The 16,255-nt window shown below is 46.9% G+C and overlaps 1 protein-coding gene across 1 annotated transcript in view; it reads left to right on the forward strand.

Annotated features, from left to right (window-relative positions):
• Nucleotides 1–16,255, forward strand: part of XRN2 (5'-3' exoribonuclease 2) — a 188,747-nt gene that overhangs the window by 83,263 nt on the left and 89,229 nt on the right. Inside the window, exons 4-8 of the mRNA XM_063918183.1 lie at nucleotides 13,584–13,695; nucleotides 14,317–14,375; nucleotides 14,453–14,542; nucleotides 14,733–14,805; nucleotides 14,906–14,956. Of these exons, the coding sequence (XP_063774253.1) occupies nucleotides 13,584–13,695; nucleotides 14,317–14,375; nucleotides 14,453–14,542; nucleotides 14,733–14,805; nucleotides 14,906–14,956 (385 nt within the window). The remainder of the gene's footprint in view (nucleotides 1–13,583; nucleotides 13,696–14,316; nucleotides 14,376–14,452; nucleotides 14,543–14,732; nucleotides 14,806–14,905; nucleotides 14,957–16,255) is intronic.

A 16,255-nucleotide genomic window follows, 5' to 3' on the forward strand; every position in this document is an offset into this window, starting at 1 on the left:
AGCCCTGGCCTCTGCCAGGAGAGTATCTGAATTGGCGGCTTTATCTTATAAAAGTCCTTATCTAATCTTCCATTCGGATAGGGCAGAACTGCGGACTCGTCCGCATTTTCTCCCTAAAGTGGTATCAGCATTTCATCTGAACCAACCTATTGTGGTGCCTGCGGCCACTAGCGACTTGGAGGACTCCAAGTTGTTGGACGTTGTCAGAGCCTTAAAAATATACATTGCAAGGACGGCTGGAGTCAGAAAATCTGACTCGCTGTTTATATTGTATGCACCCAACAAGTTGGGCGCACCTGCTTCTAAGCAGTCGATTGCTCGTTGGATTTGTAACACAATTCAACTTGCACATTCTGTGGCAGGCCTGCCACAGCCTAAAACTGTAAAAGCCCACTCCACAAGGAAGGTGGGCTCATCTTGGGCGGCTGCCCGAGGGGTCTCGGCATTACAACTCTGCCGAGCAGCTACGTGGTCGGGGGAGAACACGTTTGTAAAATTTTACAAATTTGATACCCTGGCAAAGGAGGACCTGGAGTTCTCTCATTCGGTGCTGCAGAGTCATCCGCACTCTCCCGCCCGTTTGGGAGCTTTGGTATAATCCCCATGGTCCTTTCAGGAACCCCAGCATCCACTTAGGACGATAGAGAAAATAAGAATTTACTTACCGATAATTCTATTTCTCGGAGTCCGTAGTGGATGCTGGGCGCCCATCCCAAGTGCGGATTATCTGCAATACTTGTACATAGTTATTGTTAACTAATTCGGGTTATTGTTAAGGAGCCATCTTTAAGAGGCCCTTTCTGTTGTCATACTGTTAACTGGGTTTAGATCACAAGTTGTACGGTGTGATTGGTGTGGCTGGTATGAGTCTTACCCGGGATTCAAAATGCCTCCCTTATTGTGTATGCTCGTCCGGGCACAGTACCTAACTGGAGTCTGGAGGAGGGTCATAGGGGGAGGAGCCAGTGCACACCACCTGACCTAGTAAAGCTTTACTTTTTTGTGCCCTGTCTCCTGCGGAGCCGCTATTCCCCATGGTCCTTTCAGGAACCCCAGCATCCACTACGGACTCCGAGAAATAGAATTATCGGTAAGTAAATTCTTATTTTTATGGGCCTCCCCATCAATTTTGGTGGTGAGCTCCTCCAACTCTTTACATTGTGACACTAGCTCTGATCTTTCCAACAAATATGGAAAGCTGTAAAAGTTTGGGGGTAGCTTAATGCAGTGACCAGGCGCTCTCTGTGGTTGGTTGGATTAATTACTTAATAGGGGATCTCTAATGCTGCATTCACACCGCAAATGCCGGGTCCTACCCGGTAAGACAAACGTGTACTTACCGGGTGGGATCCGGCATTTGCGCTCCGTTGCAGGCTTCCCGACCCGGCAATATACCGGGTCGGTTGCCATGACAACGGAGGCCGCAGCAGCAGCAGGGGTGGAGGCGGCGTCGGGAGATGAGCTCATCTCCAGCGCCGCCTCTCCCTATCTTGTGAATGGGAACCGTGTCGCATCGACACGGCTCCCATTCACACCGCACCTGACCCGGTAATCAACCCTGGTAAAACCCTTCTTTTTTACCGGGTTGATTTACCGGGTCAGGCGACCCGCTAAATCGCCCAGTGTGCTTTCACATCGCACACTGACCCGGTTCGACACGGCAATATGCCGTGTCGGTACCGGGTTATTTGTGCGATGTGAAAGGGGTATTATTGCCTGTAAATCAGGAAACTGTAGTTGTGTAGATTTCCTCATTTTAATAAAAGGCTAGCTTCTGCATAAATGTACACTACTCTGGAAATCAGGTTTCTCTAACGTCCTAGTGGATGCTGGGGACTCCGTCAGGACCATGGGGAATAGCGGCTCCGCAGGAGACAGGGCACAAAAGCAAGCTTTTAGGATCACATGGTGTGTACTGGCTCCTCCCCCCATGACCCTCCTCCAAGCCTCAGTTAGGTTTTTGTGCCCGTCCGAGCAGGGTGCAATCTAGGTGGCTCTCCTAAAGAGCTGCTTAGAAAAAGTTTTTAGGTTTTTTTTATTTTCAGTGAGTCCTGCTGGCAACAGGCTCACTGCATCGAGGGACTTAGGGGAGAGATTTTCAACTCACCTGCGTGCAGGATGGATTGGAGTCTTAGGCTACTGGACATAGCTCCAGAGGGAGTCGGAACACAGGTCACCCTGGGGTTCGTCCCGGAGCCGCGCCGCCGATCCCCCTTACAGATGCTCAAGATCGAGGGTCCGGAAACAGGCGGCAGAAGGCTCTTCAGTCTTCATGAAGGTAGTGCACAGCACTGCAGCTGTGCGCCATTGTTGCTACACACTTCACACTGACCGGTCACGGAGGGTGCAGGGCGCTGCTGGGGGCGCCCTGGGCAGCAATATTTAATACCTTTTATGGCAAAGGAATACATCACATATAGCCATTGAGGCTATATGTATGTATTTAACCCAGGCCAGATATCTCAAAACCCGGGAGAAAAGCCCGCCGAAAAGGGGGCGGGGCTTATTCTCCTCAGCACACAGCGCCATTTTCCTGCTCAGCTCCGCTGTGAGGAAGGCTCCCAGGACTCTCCCCTGCACTGCACTACAGAAACAGGGTAACAAAGAGAAGGGGGGCATATTTTGGCGATATTTATATATTTAAAGCGCATATAACAGAAACAACACCTTTTAGGGTTGTTTATATACATTTTATAGCGCTTTTGGTGTGTGCTGGCAAACTCTCCCTCTGTCTCCCCAAAGGGCTAGTGGGGTCCTGTCTTCGATAAGAGCATTCCCTGTGTGTCTGCTGTGTGTCGGTACGTGTGTGTCGACATGTATGAGGACGATGTTGGTATGGAGGCGGAGCAATTGCCGGTAATGGTGATGTCACCCCCTAGGGAGTCGACACCGGAATGGATGGCTTTAATTATGGAATTACGTGATAATGTTAGTACATTACAAAAGTCAGTTGACGAAATGAGACGGCCGGAAAACCAGTTGGTACCTGCTCAGGCGTCTCAGACACCGTCAGGGGCTGTAAAACGTCCCTTACCTCAGTCAGTCGACACAGGTACCGACACAGATGAATCTAGTGTCGACGGTGAAGAAACAAACGTATTTTCCAATAGGGCCACACGTTATATGATCACGGCAATGAAGGAGGCTTTGCAGATCTCTGATACTGCAGGTACCTCAAAAAGGGGTATTATGTGGGGGGTGAAAAAACTACCTGTAGCTTTTCCAGAATCAGAGGAATTGAATGACGTGTGTGATGAAGCGTGGGTTAACCCCGATAGAAAACTGCTAATTTCAAAGAAGTTATTGGCATTATACCCTTTCCCACCAGAGGTTAGGGCGCGCTGGGAAACACCCCCTAGGGTGGATAAAGCGCTCACACGTTTATCAAAACAAGTGGCGTTGCCGTCTCCTGATACGGCCGCCCTCAAGGATCCAGCAGATAGGAGGCTGGAAACTACACTGAAGAGTATTTACACACATACTGGTGTTATACTCCGACCAGCAATAGCCTCAGCCTGGATGTGCAGTGCTGGGGTAGTGTGGTTGGATTCCCTGACTGAAAATATTGATACCCTGGATAGGGACAGTATTTTATTGACTTTAGAGCAATTAAAGGATGCGTTTCTTTATATGCGAGATGCTCAGAGGGATATTTGCACTCTGGCATCGAGAGTAAATGCGATGTCCATATCTGCCAGAAGAAGTTTATGGACGCGACAGTGGTCAGGTGATGCGGATTCCAAAAGGCATATGGAAGTATTGCCATATAAAGGAGAGGAATTATTTGGGGTCGGTCTATCGGATCTGGTGGCCACGGCAACTGCCGGCAAATCCACTTTTTTACCTCAGACCCCCTCCCAACAGAAAAAGACACCGTCTTTTCAGCCGCAGTCCTTTCGCTCCTATAAAAACAAGCGGGCAAAAGGACAGTCTTATCTGCCCCGAGGCAGAGGAAAGGGTAAGAGAGGGCAGCAAGCAGCCCCTGCCCAGGAACAGAAGCCCGCCCCGGGTTCTACAAAGCCATCAGCATGACGCTGGGGCTTTACTAGCGGACTCAGGAGCGGTGGGGGGTCGACTAAAGATTTTCAGCAATCAGTGGGCTCGCTCACAGGTGGACCCGTGGATCCTGCAGATAGTATCTCAGGGTTACATGTTGGAATTCGAAAGGTCTCCCCCTCGCCGGTTCCTAAAGTCTGCTTTACCAACGTCTCCCTTAGAAAGGGCGACGGTATTGGAAGCCATTCACAAGCTGTATTCTCAGCAGGTGATAATCAAGGTACCCCTCCTACAACAGGGAAAGGGGTATTATTCCACACTATTTGTGGTACCGAAGCCGGACGGTTCGGTAAGACCTATTCTAAATCTGAAATCCTTGAACCTGTACATACAGAAATTCAAATTCAAGATGGAGTCACTAAGAGCAGTGATAGCGAATCTGGAAGAAGGGGACTTCATGGTGTCCCTGGACATAAAAGATGCTTATCTGCATGTCCCAATTTACCCCTCACACCAAGGGTATCTCAGGTTCGTGATACAAGACTGTCATTATCAGTTTCAAACGCTGCCGTTTGGTTTGTCCACGGCACCTCGGGTCTTTACCAAGGTAATGACCGAAATGATGGTTCTTCTACGAAGAAAAGGCGTATTAATTATCCCTTACTTGGACGATCTCCTGATAAGGGCAAGGTCCAGAGAACAGCTGGAAGTCGGGGTAGCACTAACCCAAGTAGTGCTTCAACAACGCGGGTGGATTCTGAATCTTCCAAAATCTCAATTGACACCGACAACTCGTCTGCTGTTCCTGGGAATGATTCTGGACACTGTTCAGAAAAAAGGTGTTTCTCCCGGAGGAGAAAGCAAGGGAGTTATCCGAACTTGTCAGGAACCTCCTAAAACCAGGAAATGTGTCAGTACATCAATGCACAAGAGTCCTGGGAAAGATGGTGGCTTCTTACGAAGCAATTCCATTCGGCAGATTCCACGCACGAATATTTCAGTGGGATCTGCTGGACAAATGGTCCGGATCGCATCTGCACATGCATCAGCGGATAACACTGTCACCAAGAACAAGGTTGTCTCTCCTGTGGTGGTTGCAGAGTGCCCATCTGTTAGAGGGCCGCAGGTTCGGCATACAGGACTGGGTCCTGGTGACTACGGATGCCAGCCTACGAGGCTGGGGAGCAGTCACACAGGGAAGAAACTTCCAGGGTGTATGGTCCAACCTGGAGACGTCTCTTCACATAAATTATACTGGAGCTAAGAGCGATCTACAATGCTCTAAGCCTGGCGAAACCGCTGCTTCAGGGTCAGCCGGTGTTGATCCAGTCGGACAACATCACGGCAGTCGCCCACGTAAACAGACAAGGCGGCACGAGAAGCAGAAGAGCAATGACAGAAGCTGCAAGGATTCTTCGCTGGGCGGAAAATCATGTCATAGCACTGTCAGCAGTGTTCATCCCGGGAGTGGACAACTGGGAAGCAGACTTCCTCAGCAGACACGACCTTCACCCGGGAGAGTGGGGACTTCATCCGGAAGTTTTCCACATGATTGTGAACCATTGGGAAAAACCAAAGGTGGACATGATGGCGTCTCGCCTCAACAAAAAACTGGACAGATATTGCGCCAGGTCAAGAGACCCTCGGGCAATAGCTGTGGACGCTCTGGTAACACCGTGGGTGTACCAGTCCGTGTATGTGTTCCCTCCTCTGCCTCTCATACCAAAGGTACTGAGAATTATACGGAAAAGGGGAGTAAGAACAATACTAGTGGCTCCGGATTGGCCAAGAAGAACTTGGTACCCGGAACTTCAAGAGATGCTCACGGAAGATCCGTGGCCTTTACCTCTAAGAAGGGATCTGCTTCAGCAGGGACCTTGTATGTTCCAAGACTTACCGCGACTGCGTTTGACGGCATGGCGGTTGAACGCCGGATTCTAAAAGAAAAGGGCATTCCAGAGGAAGTTATTCCTACCTTGATTAAAGCTAGGAAGGAAGTGACCGCACAACATTATCACCGCATTTGGAGAAAATATGTTGCGTGGTGTGAAGCCAAGAAGGCCCCAACGGAAGAATTTCAATTGGGTCGATTCCTACATTTCCTGCAGGCAGGATTGTCTATGGGCCTAAAATTGGGGTCTATTAAAGTTCAAATTTCGGCCTTATCAATCTTCTTCCAGAAAGAATTGGCTTCAGTGCCTGAAGTACAAACTTTTGTCAAGGGTGTACTACATATACAGCCCCCAATTGTGCCTCCAGTGGCACCGTGGGATCTAAAAGTAGTTTTGGTTTTTCTCAAATCTCATTGGTTTGAGCCTCTCAAATCGGTAGATTTGAAGTATCTTACATGGAAAGTAACCATGCTACTGGCCCTGGCTTCAGCCAGGAGAGTTTCAGAGTTGGCGGCTTTATCGTACAAAAGCCCATATCTGATTTTCCATTCGGACAGGGCAGAACTGCGGACACGTCCTCATTTTCTCCCTAAGGTGGTTTCGGCTTTTCACTTGAACCAGCCTATTGTGGTGCCTGCGGCTACTAGCGACTTGGAGGACTCCAAGTTACTGGACGTTGTCAGAGCATTGAAAATATATATTTCAAGGACAGCTGGAGTCAGAAAATCTGACTCGTTGTTTATCTTGTATGCACCCAACAAGATGGGTGCTCCTGCGTCTAAGCAGACGATTGCTCGTTGGATCTGTAGCACAATCCAACTTGCACATTCTGTGGCAGGCCTGCCACAGCCTAAAACTGTTAAAGCCCACTCCACAAGGAAGGTGGGCTCATCTTGGGCGGCTGCCCGAGGGGTCTTGGCATTACAACTTTGCCGAGCAGCTACGTGGTCAGGGGAGAACACGTTTGTAAAATTTTACAAATTTGATACTCTGGCTAAAGAGGACTTGGAGTTCTCTCATTCGGTGCTGCAGAGTCATCCGCACTCTCCCGCCCGTTTGGGAGCTTTGGTATAATCCCCATGGTCCTGACGGAGTCCCCAGCATCCACTAGGACGTTAGAGAAAATAAGAATTTACTTACCGATAATTCTATTTCTCATAGTCCGTAGTGGATGCTGGGCGCCCATCCCAAGTGCGGATTGTCTGCAATACTTGTACATAGTTATTGTTACAAAAATCGGGTTATTATTGTTGTGAGCCATTTTTTTTTTTTTAGAGGCTACTTCTTTGTTATCATACTGTTAACTGGGTTCAGATCACAAGTTGTACGGTGTGATTGGTGTGGCTGGTATGAGTCTTACCCGGGATTCAAGATCCTTCCTTATTGTGTACGCTCGTCCGGGCACAGTACCTAACTGAGGCTTGGAGGAGGGTCATGGGGGGAGGAGCCAGTACACACCATGTGATCCTAAAAGCTTGCTTTTGTGCCCTGTCTCCTGCGGAGCCGCTATTCCCCATGGTCCTGACGGAGTCCCCAGCATCCACTACGGACTATGAGAAATAGAATTATCGGTAAGTAAATTATTATTTTCTCTATCGTCCTAGTGGATGCTGGGGTTCCTGAAAGGACCATGGGGAATAGCGGCTCCGCAGGAGACAGGGCACAAAAAGTAAAGCTTTAGGATCAGGTGGTGTGCACTGGCTCCTCCCCCTATGACCCTCCTCCAAGCCTCAGTTAGATTTTTGTGCCCGGCCGAGAAGGGTGCAATCTAGGTGGCTCTCCTAAAGAGCTGCTTAGAAAAGTTTAGCTTAGGTTTTTTATTTTACAGTGAGTCCTGCTGGCAACAGGATCACTGCAACGAGGGACTTAGGGGAGAAGAAGTGAACTCACCTGCGTGCAGGATGGATTGGCTTCTTGGCTACTGGACATTAGCTCCAGAGGGACGATCACAGGTACAGCCTGGATGGTCACCGGAGCCTCGCCGCCGGCCCCCTTGCAGATGCTGAAACGAGAAGAGGTCCAGAATCGGCGGCAGAAGACTCCTCAGTCTTCTTAAGGTAGCGCACAGCACTGCAGCTGTGCGCCATTTTCCTCTCAGCACACTTCACACGGCAGTCACTGAGGGTGCAGGGCGCTGGGAGGGGGGCGCCCTGGGAGGCAAATGAAAACCTTTTTTGGCTAAAAATACCTCACATATAGCCTCCGGGGGCTATATGGAGATATTTAACCCCTGCCAGAATCCGTTAAGAGCGGGAGACGAGGCCGCCGAAAAAGGGGCTGGGCCTATCTCAGCACACAGCGCCATTTTCCCTCACAGAAAGGCTGGAGGGAAGGCTCCCAGGCTCTCCCCTGCACTGCACTACAGAAACAGGGTTAAAACAGAGAGGGGGCGCACTAATTTGGCGTTAGAAATATATAAAAAAGATGCTATAAGGGAAAACACTTATATAAGGTTGTCCCTATATAATTATAGCGTTTTTGGTGTGTGCTGGCAAACTCTCCCTCTGTCTCTCCAAAGGGCTAGTGGGTCCTGTCCTCTATCAGAGCATTCCCTGTGTGTGTGCTGTGTGTCGGTACGTGTGTGTCGAAATGTATGAGGACGATGTTGGTGAGGAGGCGGAGCAATTGCCTGTAATGGTGATGTCACTCTCTAGGGAGTCGACACCGGAATGGATGGCTTATTTAGGGAATTACGTGATAATGTCAACACGCGCCAAGGTCGGTTGACGACATGAGACGGCCGACAAACAATTAGTACCGGTCCAGACGTCTCAAAAACACCGTCAGGGGTTTTAAAACGCCCGTTTACTTTAGTCGGTCGACACAGACACAGACAGGGACACTGAATCCAGTGTCGACGGTGAATAAACAAACGTATTCCTTATTAGGGCCACACGTTAAGGGCAATGAAGGAGGTGTTACATATTTCTGATACTACAAGTACCACAAAAGAGGGTATTATGTGGGATGTGAAAACTACCGTAGTTTTTCCTGAATCAGATAAATTAAATGAAGTGTGTGATGATGCGTGGGTTCCCCCCGATAGAAAATATGGGCGGTATACCCTTTCCCGCCAGAAGTTAGGGCGCGTTGGGAAACACCCCTTAGGGTGGATAAGGCGCTCACACGCTTATCAGAACAAGTGGCGGTACCGTCTATAGATAGGGCCGTCCTCAAGGAGCCAGCTGACAGGAGGCTGGAAAAATATCATAAAAAGTATATACACACATACTGGTGTTATACTGCGACCAGCGATCGCCTCAGCCTGGATGTGCAGAGCTGGGGTGGCTTGGTCGGATTCCCTGACTAAAAATATTGATACCCTTGACAGGGACAGTATTTTATTGACTATAGAGCATTTAAAGGATGTATTTCTATATATGCGAGATGCACAGAGGGATATTTGCACTCTGGCATCAAGAGTAAGTGCGATGTCCATATCTGCCAGAAGATGTTTATGGACACGACAGTGGTCAGGTGATGCAGATTCCAAACGGCACAAAGGTGTATTGCCGTATAAAGGAAGAGGAGTTATTTGGGGTCGGTCCATCGGACCTGGTGGCCACGGCAACTGCTGGAAAATCCACCGTTTTTACCCTAAGTCACATCTCTGCAGAAAAAGACACCGTCTTTTCAGCTTCAGTCCTTTCGTCCCTATAAGAGTCATATCTGCCCAGGGATAGAGGAAAGGGAAGAAGACTGCAGCAGGCAGCCCATTCCCAGGAACAGAAGCGTTCCACCGCTTCTGACAAGCTCTCAGCATGACGCTGAGACCGTACAGGACCCCTGGATCCTACAAGTAGTATCCCAGGGGTACAGTTTGGAATGTCGAGACGTTTCCCCTGCGCAGGCTCCTGAAGGCTGCTTTACCAAGGTCTCCCTCCGACAAGGAGGCAGTATGGGAAAAAATTCACGAGCTGTATTCCCAGCAGGTGATAATTAAATTACCCCTCCTACAACAAGAAAAGGGGTATTATTCCACACTATATTGTGGTACTGAAGCCAGAAGGCTAGGTGAGACCTATTCTAAATCTAAAAAAATTTGAACACTTACAAAGGTTCAAATCAAGATGGAGTCACTCAGAGCAGTGATAACGAACCGGGAAGAAGGGGACTATCTGGTGTCCCGAGACATCAGGGATGCTTACCTCCATGTCCCAAATTTGCCCTTATCACTAAGGGTACCTCAGGTTCGTGGTACAGAACTGTCACTATCAGTTTCAGACGCTGCCGTTTGGATTGTCTACGGCACCCCGGGTCTTTACCAAGGTAATGGCCGAAATGATGGTTCTTCTTCGAAGAAAAGGCGTCTTAATTATCCCTTACTTGGACGATCTCCTGATAAGGGCAAAGTCCAGGGAACAGTTGGAGGTCGGAGTAGCACTATCTCGGATACTGTTACAACAGCAGGGGTGGATTCTAAAGATTCCAAAATCGCAGCTGCTCCCGACAACAAGTCTCCTGTGCTTAGGGATGATTCTGGACACAGTCCAGAAAAAGGTGTTTCTCCCGGAAGAGAAAGCCAGGGAGTTATCCGAGCTAGTCAGGAACCTCCTAAAATCAGTGCATCATTGCACAAGGGCCATGGTAAAAAAAATGGTGACTTCCTTCGAAGCAATTCCAGTCGGCAGATTTCATGCAAGAACTTTTCAGTGGGATCTGCTGGACAAATGGTCCGGATCGCATCTTCAGATGCATCAGCGGATAACCCTATATCCAAGGACAAGGGTGTCTCTCCTGTGGTGGTTACAGAGTGCTCATCTTCTAGAGGGCCGCAGATTCGGCATTCAGTTTTGGATGTTGGTGACCACGGAGGCCAGCCCGAGAGGCTGGGGAGCAGTCACACAAGAAAAAAATTTCCAGGGAGTGTGATCAAGTCTGGAGATTTTTCTCCACATAAATATAGCTAAGGGTAAATTTATAATGCTCTAAGCTTAGCAAGACCTCTGCTTCAAGGTCAGCCGGTATTGATCCAGTGGGATAAAACATCACGGCAGTCGCCCACGTAAATAGACAGGGCGGCACAAGAAGCAGGAGGGCAGTGGCAAAAACTGCAAGGACTTTTCGCTGGGCGGAAAATCATGTGATAGCACTGTCAGCAGTGTTTCATTCCGGGAATGGAAACTGGGAAGCAGACTTCCTCAGTAGGCACGACCTCCACCCGGCAGAGTGGGAACTTCATGGGGAAGTTTTCCACATAATTGTAAACCGTTGGGAATTACCAAAGGTGGACATGATGGCGTCCCGTCTGAACAAAAAACGGGACAGGTATTGCGCCAGGTTAAGAGACCCTCAGGCAATAGCTGTGGACGTTCTGGTAACACCGTGGGTGTACCAGTCGGTGTATGTGTTCCATCCTCTGCTTTTCATACCTAAGGTACTGAGAATTATAAGACGTAGAGGAGTAAGAACTATACTCATGGCTCCGGATTGGCCAAGAAGGACTTGGTACCCGGAACTTCAAGAGATGCTCACAGAGGACTTATGGCCTCTGCCGCTAAGAAGGGACTTGTTTCAGCAAGTACCATGTCTGTTCCAAGACTTACCGCAGCTGCGTTTGACGGCATGGCGGTGGAACGCCGGATCCTAAGGGAAAAGGCATTCAGGAAGAGGTCATTCCTACCCTGGTCAAAGCCAGAAAGGAGGTGACCGCACAACATTATCACCACATGTGGCGAAAATATGTTGCGTGGTGTGAGGCCAGGAAGGCCCCACGAAGAAATTTCAACTCGGTCGATTCCTGCATTTCTTGCAAACAGGAGTGTCTATGGGCCTCAAATTGGGGTCCATTAAGGTTCAAATTTCAGCCCTGTCGATTTTTCTTCCAGAAAGAATTGGCTTCAGTTCCTGAAGTCCAGAAGTTTGTCAAGGGAGTATTGCATATACAACCCCCTTTTGTGCCTCCAGTGGCACTGTGGGATCTCAACGTAGTTCTGGGATTCCTCAAAACACATTGGTTTAAAACCAGTCAAATCTGTGGATTTGAAGCATCTCACATGAAAAGTGAACATGCTCTTGGACCTGGCCTGGACCAGGCGAGTGTCAAATTGGTGGTTTTTTTCTCAAAAAAAGCCCATATCTGTTTGTCCATTCGGACAGGGCAGAGCTGCGGACTCGTCCCCAGTTCTCTCCCTAAGGTGGTGTCAGTGTTTCACCTGAACCAGCTTATTGTGGTGTCTTGCGCCTACTAGGGACTTGGAGGACTCCAAGTTGCTAGATGTGGTCAGGGCCCTGAAAATATAGGTTCCAGGACGGCTGGAGTCAGGAAAACTGACTTGCTGTTATCCTGTATGCACCCAACAAACTGGGTGCTCTTGCTTTTAAACAGACTTTTGCTAGTTGGATGTGTAATACAATTCAGCTTGCACATTCTGTGGCAGGCCTGCCACAGCCAAAATATGTAAATGCCCATTCCACAAGGAAGGTGGGCTCATCTTGGGCGGCTGCCCGAGGGGTCTCGGCTTTACAACTTTGCCGAGCGGCTATTTAGTCAGGGGCAAACACGTTTGTAAAATCCTACAAATTTGATACCCTGGCTAAGGAGGACCTGGAGTTCTCTCATTCGGTGCTGCAGAGTCATCCGCACTCTCCCGCCCGTTTGGGAGCTTTGGTATAATCCCCATGGTCCTTTCAGGAACCCCAGCATCCACTAGGACGATAGAGAAAATAAGAATTTACTTACCGATAATTCTATTTCTCGGAGTCCGTAGTGGATGCTGGGCGCCCATCCCAAGTGCGGATTATCTGCATTACTTGTACATAGTTACAAAAATCGGGTTATTATTGTTGTGAGCCATCTTTTCAGAGGCTCCGCTGTTATCATACTGTTAACTGGGTTCAGATCACAGGTTGTACAGTGTGATTGGTGTGGCTGGTATGAGTCTTACCCGGGATTCATAAATCCTTCCTTATTGTGTACGCTCGTCCGGGCACAGTATCTAACTGAGGCTTGGAGGAGGGTCATAGGGGGAGGAGCCAGTGCACACCACCTGATCCTAAAGCTTTACTTTTTGTGCCCTGTCTCCTGCGGAGCCGCTATTCCCCATGGTCCTTTCAGGAACCCCAGCATCCACTACGGACTCCGAGAAATAGAATTATCGGTAAGTAAATTCTTATTTTTACTAAAATCTGAACTTCCATGTCGAACGTGAAAGCCTCAACAGGCTCAGTACTTGACTTCCTAGTATTTGTCTATTGAGGGTTTACAATAAACATAAGCCTGTAATGTAATTAAAGGGAAGCAACCTTTACGAAGGATATATTAATAGTTTTTTTTTTTTTTTTATATGCTTATTTCCCTCTGAAATGTTTAGCTCTTAGATTTGCCTCCACATACAGATGGCCCAAACGCTCATTATGTTAAAGGACAAATGAATCTCTCTTGTACAGTTTCTCTTGAAGACCTGCTGAATCTGAGAGCCTCAATGCATCTGGTCCTAGTTAGTGGTACTGAATAGAGATTACGTTTATTGGACTAATTTAGTCCATCAGCTTCTAGTTGGGGGGGATATCTTGTGCTGAAGCGTCCTCTATTGTTTACTACACATGGGTTGAATCTGGATGGACTTTTTTTACTACATTTATTTTTAGTGCTGTGGAACTGGTAGAGCTTTCACTTGGTCCCATTGAATACATTTAACTAAATGGGATCTGTGTCTTTGAAAAAGGCGTTGAGATGTTTTGCTTTTTCAATAGGCTCCTCGTGCTAAAATGAATCAACAGCGCTCTAGACGTTTTAGAGCATCCAAAGAAGGAGTGGAGTTGACTGATGAGAAAAACCGTATACGCGAGGAAGTGCTGTCCAAGGGTATGCATGGTTTAAGTACATTTTAGCATGTATTGCAGACTGAAATACCAGTTTCTTTATTCACATTGATGGATTTGTTTACTTATAAACTGGGGCTTCCACTGTATGACCTAATTAACACCATAGGCCCACTGATATGAGCGAGAATGAGTTTCTTCCCAGCTCCTGTTCATTTTTCTATAAATTCTTAAATTCATGTATGGATTGTTTAGCATTTTTTCTGGTTTCGTTTAGCACTTCACCTGCATGTAAATCTTAAGTCTGGTTGCAGAGCTCTGTGTGCCGTTGGGGCTGATACATCCTGGTACGCTGTAGCCTCGAATACGTTTGTTTGGCAACACTAGTGAACGCCAGTTCATTCAGGCATATGTGGAATAAATGTGAATATTTGGCCATGAAGGCATAAAATACTGTTAAAGAGCATATATCTAGATAGTGATGTAATTGTAATCCTAAAGATGTGTACAGCACAACATATGAGTAGCATTAAAGTAAAACTGAAAAAAAAACTATAAACTTGGGCCAATTTTCTCATAAAAATAAAATGCGTGTTTATGGTGGTTGTACATAATACAGGATAACTAGTTTTTAATGAAAGTAGCTATTTTCTCTTTCCACCAGGCGGTTATCTACCTCCCGAAGAAGTGAAAGAGAGATTTGATAGTAATTGTATTACACCTGTAAGTAGTAGGCAAAACACCTTCCTGGTTCCCGTCCTACATCTGTCTGTTAATAATTGGGATTTTTTCCTTTACAGGGCACAGAGTTTATGGACAATCTGGCAAAATGTCTTCGCTATTATATTGCTGAACGTTTAAATAATGATCCTGGCTGGAAAAACCTTACAGTAAGGAATGTTTCTCTACCTTATTTGTGCTGTTTAGCAACATTTGTTGCCACCACAGTTTGATATTTCTTTGTCTTTAGCCCGTTGGTGGAGGAGTAGTCACAAAAAAGGGTCCCTGTTGAAAAGGACTTCTATTTATTCTAGGGATTTTTACTGCTATGTACATTTTTCTTACTCTTCATCATTGTAGGTCATTTTATCAGATGCAAGTGCACCAGGTGAAGGTGAACATAAGATTATGGATTACATCAGGCGGCAAAGAGGTATAATGTGTTGACTGCTTGCATGATTTAGCTCTGCTGTATCTCCCAGGATAACCTATCATTTCATTCTTTTTTTTTCCTCTTATGTTTTTCTGAACAGCTCAGCCTAATCACGACCCAAACACTCATCACTGCTTATGTGGTGCTGACGGTAAGCGCTAGATTGTGACTTTCTGTCTAATTTGGAGATTAAATTAATTCCATTGTGCGGTTTATGCTTGTTTTTTTATTAATGACAGCGTTCCTTGCAGTTTATAGGTCGGCTTCTGAAATGAAATGTTAAAGGTTTTTTTTTTTTTGTTTTTTTTAAGTCTATGCAAAACAATACAGGTCTAGAATAAATGGCAACCAGTTTTAGCAAAATAGTTCAACACTCTCAAACATGACTATAACTGCTGTGTGGAATTGTTTGAGGTTAAATCAAAAACATTTTCCTTTTGCAACTTATAATAAAAGTGGGCAGGCTGCTCTTTTTATACAGTCGTACACTGATTCAGAATTGTGAGCTAAGCAAAAATATAGTAAAATGACACCTGGGCAAACTATGGTGCACTGTTAGGAATGCTAGGGTAAATACTGGCTGCTTTTGCATGTAGCCGACAAATTCTTAGCTGACAAATTCTGGACAACTTTGTAACTTTTACACTGCACTTTAGTTTGGACACACCCTTCTCAATTCTAAATATCTCTGCACAAATTAGTCTAAGGGGGAGATTTATTATTTATTACCAGTTATTTATATAGCGCGCACATTCCGCAGCGCTTTACAGAGAATATCTGGCCATTCACATCAGTCCCTGCCCCAGTGCAGATTACAATCTATATACAATCTATATTCCCTAGCACATTTATATGCACACACATTCATACTAGGGTTAATTTTGTCAGAAGCCAATTAACCTACCAGCATATTTTTGGATTGTGGGAGGAAACCGGAGTACCTGGAGGAAACCCACGCAAGTACGGGGAGAATATACAAACTCCACACAGTTAGGGCCATGGTGGGAATCGAACCCATGACCTTAGTGCTGTGAGGCAGTAATGCTAACCATTACACCATCCGTACTGCCCTACTGTATGTACTACTGGAGATGTACTAAGCAGTGAAAGTGGAGAAGTGAACTAGAGAAGAAGTTGCCCATAACAACCAATCACCTGCTCTGTATAGTTTTATAGTATGCAGTTAATGTTACTTCAATGCTGATTGGTTGCCATTGTCAACTTCTCCACTACTGGCTCACTTCTCCACTCTTTTCACTGCTTAGTACATCTCCCCTTATATTCTCTACTGCATGAATGTGCAGACACTAGGGTGAACTTTATCAGAAGCCAAATTACCTGATATTAAAGTTTTATAGTGCTGGTGACTCAAAAGAAGCCCATACAGCATCTACACAGGTTGTGCCCTGTATAGACTCAGTCCATGGCCCCATCAGTGTGAGCAGCAATG

This window comes from Pseudophryne corroboree, chromosome 4 (genome assembly GCF_028390025.1).
Source record: "Pseudophryne corroboree isolate aPseCor3 chromosome 4, aPseCor3.hap2, whole genome shotgun sequence".
Taxonomy (NCBI): Eukaryota; Metazoa; Chordata; class Amphibia; order Anura; family Myobatrachidae; genus Pseudophryne; species Pseudophryne corroboree.